General features: G+C 37.2%; 1 protein-coding gene across 1 annotated transcript; it reads left to right on the top strand.

The window, feature by feature from the left end:
- Nucleotides 1-1024: 1024 nt before the first annotated feature.
- On the top strand, nt 1025-15835 carry LOC130428214 (uncharacterized). The gene is given in 10 exon segments (XM_056756067.1): nt 1025-1196; nt 1353-2167; nt 2540-3860; nt 5675-5726; nt 6160-6327; nt 6456-6903; nt 7039-8693; nt 12843-13007; nt 13145-13655; nt 13811-15835. Coding segments are annotated over 9 exon segments (6462 nt in total). The 5' UTR covers nt 1025-1196; nt 1353-1971; the 3' UTR covers nt 15757-15835.
- Nucleotides 15836-19597: the final 3762 nt, after the last annotated feature.

The raw sequence follows: 19597 nt of genomic DNA, 5'->3' as shown, positions 1-19597 counted from the left end.
AGTAGCCATCAGAGGATGGGTACATGGTGGTCATAAAGGGATGGACATGGTCAGAAACAATGCTCAGGTAGGCCGTGGCATTTCAACGATGCCCAATTGGCACTTAGGGGCCTAAAGTGTGCCAAGAAAACATCCCCCACACCATTACACCACCACCATAATTGTATTAATGAGAAATTGAACAGGTGTTCCTAATAATCCTTAAGGTGAGTGTATGTCAATAACACATAAGAGACTGTGGGCGTGTTTATGACCCTTCAAATTTCACTACAGTGACAACAATGTTATTAGATCACATCAATATGTAGTGTAATGACACAGTACAGTTACACATTACTTCTTTAAGTATAAAAATGAAACCAATAATGTAATTTAAGTATCACAGTATTAAAGTAATGTAGTCGGATGTAATAAAATCAAGAGAAAAGCCAAATGGTTTAACCCTTGCATCAATTTAAAAAACTCACACTTTGACTGAAAATGGACAAATATGTCTGAGACAGAAAACAAGAGTTTAAAATGTGTTTTTCTTTACACAGAAGCAAAGCAGCATCAGAATTGTCTTTAGAAGGCTAAATGCACAATATCAGATGAAAAAGATATAAAAAACAGGAACATTTTGAAGAGATCATTATTAAAATGAAATCATTATTGGTGATGATTGACTTTGATATTGTAATCATGATAACAAATGTCAATTAACGTTATTTACAATTACTTAGTTTTGAAATAATTGTAATCCTGATTGTAAACAAATCTTTTACTATTGTTTGTAACCGTAATCTTATTATTTAGTTATTTTCATTTAACTGTAAAGGATTCAAGTCACCAAATGTGTAAATCTGATTACTGTAGTTCAGTTACATGTGATCAGTTTCTCCACAACACTGGTAATGATGAACAGAATGTAAAATGATCTCGATGATGAATTTAGTGGCGAGTGTCTTGTGTCTCCAGTCCAGCAGGAGTCGCTCTGCAGCTCTTTAGTCCGCCGATAAACCCACTAAAGAACGAAAGAAAGAAAGTCAAACATCAAGCGCTGCGTGTAACGTTATAAATAACTGTGATTTCGACTCTTTTGTGTTATATTTACAGTTCATGAAAGTTTTCTCGATTTTTTGCGTTGGATTCTTCAAGTCATTCACAGTTTCAAAGCAAACGAGAAGAAATGTGAGAATATCGTGTTTAAATCAGAGGTGTGTAATCTGTCTGTTAAATGAAGATGTTCATATTGTAGTACGTAGTCTAACATCTGATTATTTACATGCTTATTTTTTTTATATTTTGTCGTAAGTTATCCATTGTCATTCATAATTATAATAAAATAATAGTTTTAGGGTTTTTTTGTTCAGATATTGAGGATGACGTCACAGATGGATGTGATGTGCTGTAAATCAGTAGGAACTGATCTGTCCATGCTGGATATTGATGATTTCATCACAGAAATCTGTAAGATGAAGAAAGAGGTGGAGTTACTGGAGGAAAAGCTGAGAACAAGAGAGATGAACTCAACTCAGAGGTTTGGACACATTCAACATCATTTACCTCAATTACTCTGACTGTTTTTATACCGTTATTACTGTCAAACTAAATTAAAATAACATATCACACATATATTATATATAAGTGTCCAGTGTTGTGTTGTGTGTTTGTCAGGATGTGTCTGCGGTTTTGTGGAGTCAATCTTCAGTGCGTGTGAATGATGAGAGCTTCAAAGAATCTCTGTATTCAGTGTGGAGGAGCGGAGATCAGATCACACCACAGCCACTGCTGGACAAACTCTCTGAACAGAAATCCAGCCTCACTTTACTCTGTTATACTGACACAAACCCCACAGACGCTCAGGACACTGCGTGTGACAGTAATCACAACTTGAATCAGGATGAATCTACTGATCAAACCTCCACAGAGTCTCTGGGTTCTGTCTGTAACGCTGGAGAACAGCAGACCCTGAACACCATACCACTGAAGATGTGTTCTGTCAAACTGATGGACTGCAGGAAACTGATGGAGATGAAAACAGAACCCACACCAGAGAAAGATCAAACTGATGAAGAGGAGAATCATGAGGATTTTGTTCCTTCAGTCAGTCTGGAAATAAAAACAGAACCTAAATCAGAGGAAGAACAGACTGAAGAACATGAGAATGATGATTTTATTCCTTCAGGTATGTTTCATCTGTCATGTTAGATGCTTATTCATAAAATATGTTTTTTGGTAACTTGAGAAAACCACAATGAAGTTAGTTTCTCATTCTCAATAAACACTGATGTAGCTTCATATCTGAGTGAGTGCGTGAGTGAATGAGTGAGTGTGTGTGCCCTGCGATGGGTTGGCACTCCATCCAGGGTGTATCCTGCCTTGATGCCCGATGACTCCTGAGATAGGCGCAGGCTCCCCGTGACCCGAGGTAGTTCGGATAAGCGGTAGAAAATGGAATGGAATGTTTTTGGTTACTTAAGAAAACCACAATGAAGTTAGTTTCTCATTCTCAATAAACACTGATGTAGTTTCATATTTGCTGTCGTGTTTGTTTCAGATGAGAGGATTGATTCATGTTGTGATGGAGAAATGGCCTCTACGTCTAAACAGCGACTGACAGCACAAACTCTTTCTCGCATCACCTGTGGGAAGACATTCAGTTCACAGAGACATTTCAAGACACTTGAGAGAAAACACACAGAACAGAAACTCTTCACCTGCACCAGATGTGACATCAGCTTTCCTACCTCACAAGAGAAGAAACTTCATTCACAAGAGCACAGAGACAAGAAACACTTTCACTGTGAGCAGTGTGGGAAGAATTTTCTCTCGTCTTCTCGTCTGAAAGTTCACGTTCGGACACACAGCGGTGAAAAGTCTTTCCACTGCAGTGAATGTGACAAATATTTCAGCACCAAAGCAAATCTTGTTCTTCATCAGAGAATTCACACTGGAGAAAAACAGTCTGAGAAGAGATCTGTAAGTCTTCAGACTCATCAGAAGAAACACGCTGAAGAACAAACTCATCTAAAGTCACACAAAACTACACATACCAAGGAGAAACGCTTTCAGTGTTCACAATGTGAGAAACGCTTCCGTCATAAATCTCATCAGATAATTCATGAGAGAATTCACACCGGTGAAAGACCTTACCACTGCCCTCACTGTGGAAGGAGCTTTACTGATCCAAGTGCTTTAAGAGTTCATCTGAGTATTCACTCTGGAGAGAAACCTTATCAGTGCAGTGTTTGTTGGAAGAGTTTTAATCGTAATACTTATTTAGTGAGACACAAGAGAGTTCACACTGGAGAAAGACCTTATCTCTGTAATCTTTGTGGGAAGGGTTTCATTGATCGATCTGGCCTACGAACGCATCAGAGAATTCATACAGGTGAAAGACCCTTTAAATGCTCTTATTGTGACAAGTCGTTTGCTCAAACGAGTGCCTTGAAAAACCACAAGAGAATTCACACCGGAGAGAAACCTTATCAGTGCTCGAGCTGCGGAGAGAGATTCACTTATTCAAAAAGTCATCAGAGTCATCAGAAGAAACACGCTGAAGATCAAACTGATCTAAAGTCACACAAAACTACACATATCGAGGAGAAACTCTTTCAATGTTCACACTGTGAGAAACGCTTCCGTCATAAAGCTCAAATGATAATACATGAGAGAGTTCACACAGGAGAGAAACCTTACCACTGCCCTCACTGTGGAAAGAGCTTTTCTCAGCAAAGTTCTTTTGGAGTTCATCTGAGAATTCACACTGGAGAGAAACCTTATCAGTGCTCGAGCTGCGGAGAGAGATTCACTTATTCAAAAAGTCTTCAGACTCATCAGAAGAAACACGCTGAAGAACAAACTGCTCTGGAATCATCGTAGCGTCTAAAACCTGGAATAATTTTACTCGCAGTATTTTTCTGTGTACTTTGTGCCAATTAAAATGATTCTTAATGTCTTTTCTCATGTAAGAATAAAATGAATCTGTTTTATTTTGTTTGTCTGATTATTAACTTCTTGTGCTTATGACAGTTTGTAGTTAATATGAGGATGATGACACAAGGTGGTTTAACTTGAGCGGCATAATCTGTGGTTGCCTCGGGATAGGGGAGGAGAGCAGAAAGAGAATCATCTGCGTAGCTGCTGTTCATTACTTTTCATGATAATACTGGCATGCATCATATGTAGACTTTACTGAAAAGATGTGTTTTTAATCTAGATTTAAACTGGGAGAGTTTGTTTGACCCTCGAATAGTATCAGGAAGAGTATTCCAGAGATCAGGTGCTACAAATGAGAATGCTCTACACACTTTGGTGGATTTAGTTATCCTGAGGAATAGCACACACCAGACCTGAATGAACTGAACTAATCAATCAGGCCTAAATGGGTTTCATAAAGTTTAGTTTTAGTTAACATGATCATACTGATTCGAAACGAAGCTCAGTTAGTCAAGATAATAGCACACACAAGCTAAAGACTGAGAAAGTGCGAACCAGGTCTTTTCAGGTATGGGACTTTTATTCCACTGAAACATCGAAAGGATATTTCGAAGTTACATAATGGAATTAATTTTTAAAGAACTGTGGAAATTATGTTGATATGTTAAATGCTTCCATTTCTGGTTGTGTGGATTTTTCTTTATGGATTTTTCTTCAGCTTTTAATACTGTGAATTTAAATATTCAAATGTGGTGGCTTGAGGATTTGCAGGTGCACTAAACTCTTATTTTATGGATTCACAGTTTTAAAAGGACCGTCCACAGCATGTAGTGGTAAATGGCAGAAAAAGTCTGAGAATGTGGTTTCAAACACGGGTGTGTTCTATCAGCAATTTAATTTTCTATTTATATAAATGAAATGACGTGGGATCATGATAATCTGATGTTTATCAAATATGCAGATGATATGGCATTAGTGGGATGTGTAAAGGATATTTATTTAGATACTTAGCTTAATTTTGTTAACTATATCACAATAAGGACAGATGAGAGTTCTTTGCAGCTTAATATTAATAAAACCAAAGATATGTGTTGTGGGGAAAATAGTGTACTAGCACTTTGTGAATCTTTGTTAATTGATGGTGACGAAGTTGAACAGGTGGGGTCTTTTGAATATTTAGGCACAGAGATTGATTCACAATTTTCATTTGATAAGCATAATGTTTTTAAAAAGGCGTATCAACGTTTGTATATAAATCACTAATTGAATCTGTTCTTACTTTTAATATTGTATCCTGGTTCAACTCTCTCTCTCTGTTAAAGCAAAAACTAACTTTTGAGGATTATAAATGTGGCGAGTAAGATAATTGGTGAGAGTCAAACCCCTCTTTCTTATCTTTTTACTGTGACATTTAAAAAGAAAAGCCTTAAATATAGTGGGAGACTCTTCTCATCCTCTCTATAGATCCTTCCAGTTACTTCCTCCTGGCAGACTGTAAAAAGTGTCTTTAGTGAAAAGTATAATAAGACCTTTATCCCAACTACAATTGGTATTTAAAATAGGACCTTAAATAACTTTTTATATATATGTATAGGCATGTAAGTAATGATTACTAGTACTGTTTGTATCTGAGCCTTTTGTCTAAAGACAATTTTCTACCCCGTTGGGGATGGATAACAAAGCTTTTTGAATTTGAATTAATGTAACTGTGAAGGATTCGAGTTTCCAACTTTGTTTATTCTGATTACTGTAGTTCAGTTACATGTGATCAGTTTCTCCACAACACTGGTAATGATGAACAGAATGTAAAATGATCTCGATGATGAATTTAGTGGCGAGTGTCTTGTGTCTCCAGTCCAGCAGGAGTCGCTCTGCAGCTCTTTAGTCCGCCGATAAACCCACTAAAGAACGAAAGAAAGAAAGTCAAACATCAAGCGCTGCGTGTAACGTTATAAATAACTGTGATTTAGACTCTTTTGTGTTATATTTACAGTTCATGAAGGTTTTCTCGATTTTTTGGCTTTGGATTCTTTGAGTGATTGACAGTTTCAAAACACACGAGAATAAATGTGAGAATATCGCGTTTAAATCTGAGGTGTGTAAATCTGTAAATGTTCATATTGTAGTACGTAGTCTAACATCTGATTATACACATGATTATTTTTTTAATATTTTGTCGTAAGTTAACCCCAGTCATTTATAATCATAATTAAAAAAAATGAGCTTTTTTGTGTTCAGATGTTGAGGATGACGTCACGGGTGGATGTGACGTGCTGTAAATCAGTAGGAACTGATCTGTCCATGCTGGATATTGATGATATCATCACAGAAATCTGTCAGCTGAAGAAAGAGGTGGAGTTACTGGAGGAAAAGCTGAGAACAAGAGGAGATGAACTCAACACAGAGGTTTGGACACATTCAACATCATTTACCTCAATTACTCTGACTGTTTTTATACTGTCAAAGGAAATAAAATTACATATCACACAGATATGATATATAAAGCTCCAGTGTTGTTGTTGTGTGTTTGTCAGGATGTGTCGGCGGTTTTGTGGAGTCAATCTTCAGTGTGTGTGAGTTCATTGCTGGACAAACTCTCTGAACAGAAATCCAGCCTCACTTTACTCTGTTATACTGACACAAACCCCACAGACGCTCAGGACACTGCGTGTGACAGTAATCACACATTGAATCAGGATGAATCTACTGATCAAACCTCCACAGAGTCTCTGGGTTCTGTCTGTAACGCTGGAGAACAGCAGACCCTGAACACCATACCACTGAAGATGTGTTCTGTCAAACTGATGGACTGCAGGAAACTGATGGAGATGAAAACAGAACCCACACCAGAGAAAGATCAAACTGATGAAGAGGAGAACCATGAGGATTTTGTTCCTTCAGTCAATCTGGAAATAAAAACAGAACCCAAATCAGAGGAAGAACCGACTGAAGAACATGAGAATGATGATTTTATTCCTTCAGGTATGTTTAATCTGTCATGTTAGATGCTTATTCATAAAATATGTTTTGGTTACTTGAGAGAACCACAATGAAGTTAGTTTCTCATTCTCAATAAACACTGATGTAGTTTCATATTTGCTGTCGTGTTTGTTTCAGATGAGAGGATTGATTCATGTGTTGATGGAGAAATGGCCTCTACGTCAAAACAGCGACTGACAGCACAAACTCTTTCCCGCATCACCTGTGGGAAGATATTCAGTTCACAGAGACATTTCAAGACACGTGAGAGAAAACACACAGAACAGAAACTCTTCACCTGCACCAGATGTGACATCAGCTTTCCTACATCACAAGAGAAGAAACTTCATTCACAAGAGCACAGAGACAAGAAACACTTTCACTGTGAGCAGTGTGGGAAGAATTTTCTCTCGTCTTCTCGTCTGAAAGTTCACGTGTGGACACACAGCGGTGAAAAGTCTTTGCACTGCAGTGAATGTGACAAATATTTCAGCACCAAAGCAAATCTTGTTCTTCATCAGAGAATTCACACTGGAGAAAAACGCTGTGAGAAGAGATTCGTAAGTCTTCAGACTCATCAGAAGAAACACGCTGAAGAACAAACTGATCTAAAGTCACACAAAACAACACATACCAAGGAGAAACTCTTTCAATGTTCACAATGTAACAAACACTTCCGTTATAAAGCTGAACTGATTATTCATGAGAGAATTCACACTGGAGAGAAACCTCACCACTGCCCTCACTGTGGAAAGAGCTTTACTCATCCAAGTACTTTAAGAGTTCATCTGAGAATTCATTCTGGAGAGAAACCTTACCAGTGCCCTCACTGTGGAAAGAGCTTTACTCATCCAAATGCTTTAAGAGTTCATCTGAGAATTCACACTGGAGAGAAACCTTATCAGTGCAGTGTTTGTGGGAAGAGTTTTAATCAACATAATAATTTAGTGAGACACCAGAGAATTCACACCGGAGAGAAACCTTATCAGTGCTCGAGCTGCGGAGAGAGATTCACTTATTCAAAAAGTCTTCGGACTCATCAGAAGAGACACGCTGAAGAACAAACTGATCTTAAGTCACAACAAACAACACATACACAATATACAACAACACAGAAACGCTTTCAGTGTTCACACTGTGAGAAACGCTTCACTTATAAAACTCATCTGATAACTCATGAGAGGGTTCACACTGGAGAGAAACCTTACCACTGCCCGCACTGTGGAAAGAGCTTTACTGATTCAAGTGCTTTAAGAGTTCATCTGAGAATTCACACTGGAGAGAAACCTTATCAGTGCAGTGTTTGTGAGAAGAGTTTGAATCAACATAATAATTTAGTGAGACACCAGAGAATTCACACTGGAGAGAAACCTCACCACTGCCCTCACTGTGGAAAGAGCTTTTCTCAGCAAAGTTCTTTAAGAGTTCATCTGAGAATTCACACTGGAGAGAAACCTTATCAGTGCAGTGTTTGTGGGAAGAGTTTTAATCAACATAATAATTTAGTGACACACCAGAGAATTCACACTGGACAGAGACCTTATCAGTCCAGTGTTTGTGGAAAGGGTTTCACTCATCAAAATGACCTAGTAAAGCATCAGAGAATTCATACAGGTGAAAGACCCTTTAAATGTTCTCATTGTGACAAGTCTTTTAATCGAATGAGTGTCTTGAAAATGCACGAGAGAATTCACACCGGAGAGAAACCTTATCAGTGCTCGAGCTGCGGAGAGAGATTCACTTATTTAAGACATCTTCAGACTCATCAGTAGAAACACACTGAAGAACAAACTGCTCTGGAATCATCATAGCGTCTATAACCTGGAATAATTTTACTCGCAGTATTTTTCTTTGTACTATGTGCCAATTCAAATTATTCTTAATGTCTTTTCTCATGTAAGAATAAAAATGAATCTGTTTTATGTTGTTTGTCTGATTATTAACTTCTTTTGTTTATGACAGTTTGTAGTTAAAATGAGGAGGATGACACAAGGTGGTTGTACTTGAGCAGCATAATCTGTGGTTGCCTCGGGATAGGGGAGGAGGACAGAAAGAGAATCATCACTGTTCATTACTTTTAAAGATAATACTGGCATGCATCATGTGTCGGGATGGGTATCGTTAAGATTTTATCGATACGATACTGCTTATCAATACCGCTACGTATCAATACTGTTATCGATACTACACTATAATTTGATGCAAAAACACTTGATGTGAAAAGATGTTAAACATTTCAAGTTTCTTTATTACAGCTGAGCTTTAGAACTGAAGTTTACAAATGCTTTTAAGCAAACAGAAAAGGTCACACAACAAAATGTGGTGTTCCTTAGCATACGCCACTTAGCATGTAGGGAGCACATCATAATGTAATTCAGCAAAATTACATAACATCACTATTGTTATTTGGCTGGTAGACCTTATTTCTTTTTCCATTCTGGTTTTAGGTCTACATCAATTTAAGTATACTTTTCTAAGCAAGTAATATTTTTAAAATTATATGTATAAAAATATAATTTTACTAGCACATTTACTTGAATTTACTAAAGTAGGTCAATATACTCCATATACTCCGAATTATTAAAAACAATGTTAAAACTTGTTCTCAAATAAAGGACTTTTTTTTAAAGGACGGGTTTCCGCAAAATGGTGTTTGACGGAAGCTTCCTCGTTGTGAAACGCGGAGGCTGAAAGCTCCACAAGCCCAACAATGCCACTCTTTCACTCATAAACACGATAAACAAGCAGATTAGAAACACATTGGCGGGAATCATATGGCCCTAGATATCACACATACGTTGAGCAAAATTCGGCCATTCGTACATTATTCATGAATGGAAAATGAACGGAAGCAGCAGCCTTTAATTCGCCATTTAACACCCTAACACACAGAGATAAAACAACGCAAGCATCGATAACAGTTTCGTTTGTCCTGAAGCTGAAGCGATACTCTGGTATCCACTTATACTAATCCCTATGTGTAGGCTTTACTGAAAAGATGTGTTTTAATCTAGATTTAAATTGGGAGAGTTTGTCTGACCCTCGATTATTCTCAGGAAGACTATTCCAGAGGCCACGTCCCACACATGAAAATGATCTACGATAAATCATACTGATTCGAATGAGGCTCAGTTAGTCAAGATATTAGCACACACGAGATATTTAAGGGATAGTTCACCCAAACATGAAAATTCTGTCATCATTTACTCACATTCGAGTTGTTCCAAATCTTTATAAATGTTTTTGTTCTGATGAACACAGAAAGATATTTGGATGAATGCTTATAACAGACAGACTTTGCCCCTCATTGACTGCCATAGTAGGAAAAAATACAATGGTTGTCAAAAGTGCCCCTGGACGGTTTGCTAGCTACATTCTTCCAAATATCTTTCTCTCTGGTATCAGAATAAAGATATTTATACACATTTGGCACAACTAGAAGGTGAATAAATGATGACAGAATTTTCCTCAGTCCGAATTATCCTCATGCAGATAATCTACAACACACACAAGACGTCTCATTTTACTTGTCATTTTTGGAAACTAGGTCAATGTACATTTTTGGGATTTAGATACTAGATCTTTATGGCCAGTGTTATTGTTTGAAGTTGTTATGTTTCTAGCTTTTATCGATTTATTGGGAAATGTTTTAATTCAAACTTCATTGACATTAGTTTAAACATCTATATCAAATTGATATAATCTAATAGATACAGTATTTGTCCACACACAGTATATTCATTTATTACGGCGGTCTATGATTTATTTAATCAATTTCTTTACATTTTTATTTATAATGTTCAATAAAGTGATATAATATTGCATCATGACAGACTCAGTGTTAATATCATCACATTACGGTGGTTAAGTGTGTACTGTCCTCTAGTTAACCAACAACTACACAGATAGTTGTTTGTCTCAAACAGGTTTCTTGTCTTTTATTTGATCACTTCTTCAAGACCACACATGTGAATCTCACACACAGACAGCCGAAGCTGTAAACTTCCTAACACACCCCTGACAGATCAAAGCATGAAAAAAGGTCACATTCAACCTTTTGAACAGACATAAACCACACCTGTAACCGCACCTTCATTTCACCCACAATAATTATTGCTGAAGACAATAAACGCTGTCTGACTGCCCTTAATGGTGTTTGCTCAGGAAATGAAAACTATTATGCTCATTATGTCTCCAGGTATCAAATATCCATGATGCTTTTGATCACATGATTTACACCTGATGTCATATATAAATATGAGAATCCCTTGTATAACTGGCTAACAGATTTGTTTTCTAATTCATGAATATTATTTTTACAGAAGTTTCCACTTTCTTGTTTTCTATAATGTCTACATACATCAGAATTACCCGACTGTCCACTTCTGATGCCATAATTATGAGAATGTTACATTTCTTGTAGTAATGTATATATGTCAATAACATATAAGAGACGGAGGGTGTGTTTATGAACCTTTTAATTTCACTACAGTGACAGCAATGTTATTAGATTAAATTTAATGAAACATCAATCTGTAGTGTAATGATATAACCAGTCTCAGGGTTGTGAGGGTGACTTAAATATGTATTCCAGTACAGTAACATTTTTTTTACACGCTTTACTTCTTCAACTCTTCCGGACAAAAAAAGGATTTTTCAAACTCTGCTGTTTTGTGTTTTGTCACATTGGCTCCATTGTTAAAAAAGCCCTGCAGATGTAGTACTTCTCACATCAGCTGAAGAAGTAAGTTCATACCACAAACTCAGTTAAAACAGTTTTACTCACCAGAGTCTGTCCTCTGCACATCCGTCACTGTCTGGTTTGGCTCAGCCACAAAGTTAGACTTCAGAAGACTACAGAGGACGGTTCGGACTGCTGAGAAGATCATTGGTGCTCCTCTGTCCACACTCCAAGAACTCTATACATCCAGAGTGAGAAAAAGAGCTCAGACAATCACCCTGGACCTCTCACATCCAAGCCATCATCTCTTCACAATGCTGCCGTCTGGTTGGCTCTATAGCAGCAAAACAACCAGACACAAAAACAGCTTTTTGCCCCAGGCCATCTACCTCTTGAACAGTTAAATGTTTTTACCCACCGTGCAACATTAATTATATCCTCCAGATAATACACTATATATTTTTATACAACTTTTTCTGTAAATGATATCATTCTGCTGTGTACAGCACATACCTTGTACATACAATATTTTTTACTTGTACATATTTGCATACACACAGAGCTTTACTCTCTATATCTTGTGTTTATTGGATGGTATTTCTTAATTTTGTTAACACATAACCCCTCATTTAAATCATCTGTGTATTGTCCATTGTGTTATGGTCTCTGTGTACTATTGTTGCTGTTTCTGTGTACTGGATGGTCCTGTCTGAACAAATTTCTTGTATGTGCAAACATACTTATATCCTGATTACTGTAGTTCAGTTACATGTGATCAGTTTCTCCACAACACTGGTAATGATGAACAGAATGTAAAATGATCTCGATGATGAATTTAGTGGCGAGTGTCTTGTGTCTCCAGTCCAGCAGGAGTCGCTCTGCAGCTCTTTAGTCCGCCGATAAACCCACTAAAGAACAAAAGAAAGAAAGTCAAACATCAAGCGCTGCGTGTAACGTTATAAATAACTGTGATTTCGACTCTTTTGTGTTATATTTACGGTACATGAAGGTTTTCTCGATTTTTTGCGTTGGATTCTTCAAGTCATTCACAGTTTCAAAGCAAACGTGAATAAATGTGAGAATATCGTGTTTAAATCTGAGGTGTGTAAATCTGTCTGTTAAATGAAGATGTTCATAGATTGTAGTACGTAGACTAACATCCGATTATAAACATGATTATTTTTTCTAATCTTTTGTCGTAAGTTAACCTCTGTCATTTATAATTATAATAAAATAATGATTTTAGTTTTTATTTGTTCAGATATTGAGGATGACGTCACGGGTGGATGTGATGTGCTGTAAATCAGTAGGAACTGATCTGTCCATGCTGGATATTGATGATTTCATCACAGAAATCTGTAAGATGAAGAAAGAGGTGGAGTTACTGGAGGAAAAGCTGAGAACAAGAGATGAACTCAAGTCTGAGGTTTGGACACATTCAACATCATTTACCTCAATTACTCTGACTGTTTTTATACCGTCATTGCTGTCAAACGAAATTAAAATGAAATATCACACATATATGAAATATAAAGCTCCAGTGTTGTGTTGTGTGTTTGTCAGGATGTGTCTGCGGTTTTGTGGAGTCAATCTTCAGTGCGTGTGAATGATGGGAGCTTCAAAGAATCTCTGTATTCAGTGTGGAGCAGCGGAGATCAGATCACACCACAGCCACTGCTGGACAAACTCTCTGAACAGAAATCAAGCCTCACTTTACTCTGTTATACTGACACAAATCCCACAGACGCTCAGGACACTGCGTGTGACATTAATCACACCTTGAATCAGGATGAATCTACTGATCAAACCTCCACAGAGTCTCTGGGTTCTGTCTGTAACGCTGGAGAACAGCAGAACCTGAACACCATACCACTGAAGATGTGTTCTGTCAAACTGATGGACTGCAGGAAACTGATGGAGATGAAAACAGAACTCACACCAGAGAAAGATCAAACTGATGAAGAGGAGAACCATGAGGATTTTGTTCCTTCAGTCAATCTGGAAATAAAAACAGAACCCAAATCAGAGGAAGAACCAACTGAAGAACATGAGAATGATGATTTTATACCTTCAGGTATGTTTAATCTGTTATGCGAGATGCTTATTCATAAAATATATTTTTGGTTTATTGAGAAAACTCGGACGAAGTTAGTTTCTCATGCTCAATAAGCTCTGATGTAGTTTCATATTTTCTTGAGCTTCTTCTTAATGCTGTCATGTTTGTTTCAGATGAGAGGATTGATTCATGTTGTGATGGAGAAATGGCCTCTACGTCAAAACAGCGACAGACAGCACAAACTCTTTCCCGCATCACCTGTGGGAAGACATTCAGTTCACAGAGACATTTCGAGACACACGAGAGAAAACACACAGAACAGAAACTCTTCACCTGCACCAGATGTGACATCAGCTTTCCTACCTCACAAGAGAAGAAACTTCATTCACAAGAGCACAGAGACAAGAAACACTTTCACTGTGAGCAGTGTGGGAAGAATTTTCTCTCGTCTTCGCGTCTGAAAGTTCACGTGCGGACACACAGCGGTGAAAAGTCTTTCCACTGCAGTGAATGTGATAAATATTTCACCACCAAAGCAAATCTTGTTCTTCATCAGAGAATTCACACTGGAGTAAAACGCAGTGAGAAGAGATTCGTAAGTCTTCAGACTCATCAGAAGAAACACGCTGAAGATCAAACTGATCTAAAGTCACACCAAACTGGAGAGAAACCTTACCAGTGCAGTGTTTGTGGGAAGAGTTTTAATAGTCAACACAATTTAGTGAGACACCAGATAGTTCACACTGGAGAAAGACCTTATCTCTGTATAGTTTGTGGAAAGGGTTTCACTCAACAAACTGGCCTACTAAATCATCAGAGACTTCATACAGGTGAAAGACCCTTTAAATGTTCTCATTGTGACAAGTCGTTTGCTCGAATGAGTGTCTTGAAAACCCACGAGAGAATTCACACTGGAGAGAAACCTTACCAGTGCTCGAGCTGCGGAGAGAGATTCACTTATTTTGGAAGTCTTCACACTCATCAGAAGACTCACGCTGAAGAACAAACTGATCTAAAGTCGCACCAAACTACACATACCGAGGAGAAACGCTTTCAGTGTTCACACTGTGAGAAAAGCTTATGTCATCAATCTCATCTGATAATTCATGAGAGAACTCACACTGGAGAGAAACCTTACCAGTGCTCAAGCTGTGGAGAGAGATTCACTTATTTTGGAAATTTTCAGACTCATCAGAAGAAACACGCTGAAGATCAAACTGATCTAAAGTCACACAAAACGACACATATCGAGGAGAAACTCTTTCATTGTTCACACTGTGTGAAACGCTTCCGTCATAAAGCTAGTCTGATAACTCATGAGAGAATTCACACTGGAGAAAGACCTTACCACTGCCCTCACTGTGGAAAGAGCTTTACTGATCCAAGTACTTTAAGAATTCATCTGAGAATTCACTCTGGAAAGAAACCTTATCAGTGCAGTGTTTGTGGAAAGAGTTTTAATAGTCAAAACCATTTAGTAAGACACCAGAGAGTTCACACTGGAGAAAGACCTTATCTCTGTAATGTTTGTGGGAAGAGTTTCACTCAACAAATTGGCCTGGTACGGCATCAGAGACTTCATACAGGTGAAAGACCCTTTAAATGTTCTCACTGTGACAAGTCGTTTACTCGAATGGGTGTCTTGAAAAACCACGAGAGAATTCACACTGGAGAGAAACCTTACCAGTGCTCGAGCTGTGGAGAAAGGTTCAGTGATCCAAGTGCTTTAAGAGTTCATCTGAGAATTCACACTGGAGAGAAACCTTATCACTGCAGTGTTTGTGGGAAGGGTTTTAATAGTCAAAATCATTTAGTAAGACACCAGAGAGTTCACACTGGAGAAAGACCTTATCTCTGTAATGTTTGTGGGAAGAGTTTCACTCAACAAGCTGGCCTAGTAAGACATCAGAGAATTCATACAGGTGAAAGACCCTTTAAATGTTCTCATTGTGACAAGTCATTTGCTCGAATGGGTGTTTTGAAAAACCACGAGAGAATTCATACCGGAGAGAAACCCTACCAGTGCTTAAACTGCGGAGAGAGATTCACTTATTCAAAAAGTCTTCAGACTCATCAGAAGAAACACGCTGAAGAACAAACTGATCTGGAAACATCATAGCGTCTATAACCCGGAATAATTTTACTTGCAGTATTTTTCTGTGTACTATGTTCCAATAAAAATTGTTCTGCATGTCTTTCCTCATGTACGAATGAAAATGAATCTGATTTATGTGGGGGTGAGATCTGTCTTGTTATTGCAAAACATTTAGCTTGAAATAGCCCAAAAAATAGCAGCATTAATTTTAAACCTGAATAGACTAATGGCAACTGAACAATGTAGACAACTGACAACTCTCTACTCTCTATGCCCGAGCTTAGAGTGTGACCAAATGGTTGCATTTTGCAACTATATTTTCATTGAATGCGACCAGTTTTTCTTAATGGTTGCACTGGTGCAGCTGCCAAAATTATGAATATGTATTTAAACTTCGATGCGTAATAATGTTATATTGTTCAAGCAGAGCATCCAGCCACTCCCTTTCACCAGCCCTCCCTTTTCCATTTGTTTATCTATCACCAAAGCCGGGTGCGAGGTGCGCATTCAATGCTAATGATGAAGTGGTCATCGACTACTGAAGAGAATATCTCTACTAAAGGATCAACAGAACAGACGAGTAAAGCGCTCACTTTCGCAACTACAATAAATATGTTTTGACTGCAGAATGCAAGAATTTCACTAGAAACCATCATTGTAAAAGCAGTGTGTTTTGTGAACGTAAACAGTTGGGAAACAAGAACAAGAGAATGAGATGGGGTGGACGGGGTGACAACATTGCAAATGCATCCAATAGCATCTGGCTGCAGACGAGATGCACTGTCAGACACATGCACTCGTCACATGCACGCTCTAACTTATTTCACGAGGTGAACAGTAAGATTCTATTAATAAAATGTTAAGGTTACTGCTTTTTAAGAGTACCGTGAATACTGGTGGTTCGGTTCAAGGCCAGGTATTTATTATAGTTATAGCTGAAATACATTAATGAGCATCTACACTAATAATGAAAATACATAACTAAATAAAACCTCTTCTTGTACAGTATTCTTCCGGCCTAAAAATATAAACAAACTCACATATATACATAAATGTCTCATTCTACAATAAACAGGTGCTTGTTAATCAATGGTTTACTGATAAAGTTTTATTTTATAGACATACTATATATATATGTATATATATATATATATATATATAAAGAGCAGGACGGGTCATATGTGGCATTGTGAAAAAATTTAACATAAAATCATAACACAAAACAAAAATGGACAACCCTGTTCAATTTTGCACTCAACAAAAGACTCTTAGATGCATTTAGGCCACCACATTCTCTTAAAATGTACGCATGTCCTGCATAAAAGTAAAAACAAACATCAGAGGCTCTACACTATCATGTTCTATGACATCTGTAGTGAAGAACTGTTCCAAGAACTCTGCAGCTTCATCATCCTCCATGCACATTATAAGTGGAAGCTGAACTGAGTCAAGAAGATCCCCAGAGTTCTCCAAGTACCACTGACTGGCAGTTTGTAAGATCCGTCATGACACGCTCTTAAGAAACAACAATGCAGAAGATGATAAATAAAAATATGCTGAACATTAACGGCCACAACCTCTCTAACAAAACCTACTTTTCGTGAAGACTGAATCACCTGCTTCTTCGATGCAAACTCACAGATGAAAAGATTGGTTTCATCTAGCTAAAAAGCAAATATAAATTTTACTTACCTTTACGACTACCTTTTTAAGGTTGCTGGTACTTTTCCTGAGGAGTTACCTGAGAAGTTACCTGTCCGTCAAAAGGCTCTTCCTGTTAGTTGAGAAAATACAGCACAAGTGTCATGACAACCGTTAAAGACATATTTCAAACTTTCCTCTCATACATGCAATCGAACTCTCTCTCATACACCACTACTATACTATCCCTCACACACTGTCAAAGCAACTCATTAACACAACCACTATAAAAAACTCTCAGACCTACACAAATATTGGATAATTTTTTGTTTTTTTATTCAGGGGTAAAGGTATATATAAACATCTTAATTATTAAATTAGAAAGAAAATGATCTAATGACACAAGGATTGAAAGATTTTTGGTAGTTTGCGCAATAGTACGTTTTAAATGCCTTGAACAGCCTCTCATATATTTTTGTACCTGTTTCAGTACTTCAAACAGACAAATTCAAACCATTTTGAAATACATTAATCTTACCTTGAAAAATGATTGCACTTTTTAAGTGGACTTCCCAATGAGCCTGAACTTTCGTTTTCGTCATTGGCTTCAGTGAAGGGCACAAAGGGCAATGAAACGATCGATGTGCAACAAGAAGTGCACTGTGGTATCAGGTGCTTTACACCTGATAGGACTATTGTCTGATGCATCTGTAAGCAAAAATTTAGATAGAATTGAAAATCATTCTGATATGTATAATATTCTTTTGTTTTTGTTTAGCTATTTTATAGGGTTAGGGTTCCAACGATTCACTGTGAGCCGATTGAAAATCGATTATAATGTGTGACGATTCAAATCGGTTGAGGTGTGAATAGAAATACATTTTTAACCCTAACATTTTTAAACAGCAGGGGCCACACTGCAAAACTGCCTTAAAATGCCAAAAATGCCTTAAAATCCAAGAAAGGCCCAGACAGTTTTAGTTTGTTTATATAAAAATAATAGTTCTAATATTAATTTGTTTTAAAATTGCAGTTTAGTTTTGTTGTTTGAAATAAAACATAATTTATTATACAAAGGAACGTGAAGCATTTTAGAAATAATACTAGGGAAGTTGTTCATTTTGTAAAAATAAATCTTGAATAAATCGCATCGTGAGCTGAGTGAAACGTTATATCCCTATATTTGATAGATTTCAACGTCATATTCAATAATTTTGAGAAACACATTGTCTAAAAAATAACTATATAGTGCAGGTCACCTACAAACTTTCCTGTGAGTTTTCAAGCAACGCTTCAAAATTAATTTAGATAACGTTAGTTCTTCAATAAATTACTGTATGAAGAACAGGATTCGTTAAGTATCATATATGCGATATATCTACCATTGATAATAAGGATTAAGTTAGGTTTCGAAATCATTATGTTATATATTAAAACGATACTTTACATCTATCTAATACTGTATGAATGAAATCAATATACTTACAACATTCGTCTGATAATGTTAAAGAACGTTTTCGATTACATTTGTCAAATAATTCATAATAACACTTTTACTTCAACTTAATCTTGTATGAGAATAAATAAATAAATAAAATGAATATTTAATAAATATACTTATAATTGGCCTGTATGTGCATTTAATTCACACACGTGTGACAGTGCGTTTTTTTGAGTGCGCATGCGCGGCTAAGACTGCATGCGTAAAACGCTTTCTGTTTGTTTCTGAGTTACTTTTGCAAAAAAGGTTGCATTTTTTCCTAAAACGCTCGATTTGTTTGTTAAGTTTTAGCACCGTTTCTCTCCATAAAATGATGACTGCATTTTCATTTTGAAGGTGAAATTTTCCTTTCATATTAATGTGTGTCAGGTTAATGTAACTCTTTTCCAAATTACTATTAGTTTCTTAGTGAACATCTAATCAGCTTCCACGTCCAAACCGTATTGCTGGAAGACAAAGACAGTTCATGTTTCTTCCAAAAGTGCCTTCCATTGATTGGGTCATCCTAACAGTTTAAAGAGACATTAGTCTCTTCTGACCTATGGTCCTCTTTTTCTGTTTCCATCTCTGGCCTGTGTCGCTTCTACAAGGACCCGGACCCCTAAGTCTGTGCCAGGCTACAACCTCTGTAGAAGATTTTATACCCAACGAGATAAATAATGAGAAGATTTGTATTATGCCCTTGGTGTCCCTGATAATAAAGTCCAGCTTTTGGCATCAAAA

The sequence above is a fragment of the Triplophysa dalaica genome, chromosome 9, assembly GCF_015846415.1.
Source record: "Triplophysa dalaica isolate WHDGS20190420 chromosome 9, ASM1584641v1, whole genome shotgun sequence".
Lineage (NCBI taxonomy): Eukaryota > Metazoa > Chordata > Actinopteri > Cypriniformes > Nemacheilidae > Triplophysa > Triplophysa dalaica.
This window is presented reverse-complemented; position numbering and strand designations above follow the sequence as displayed.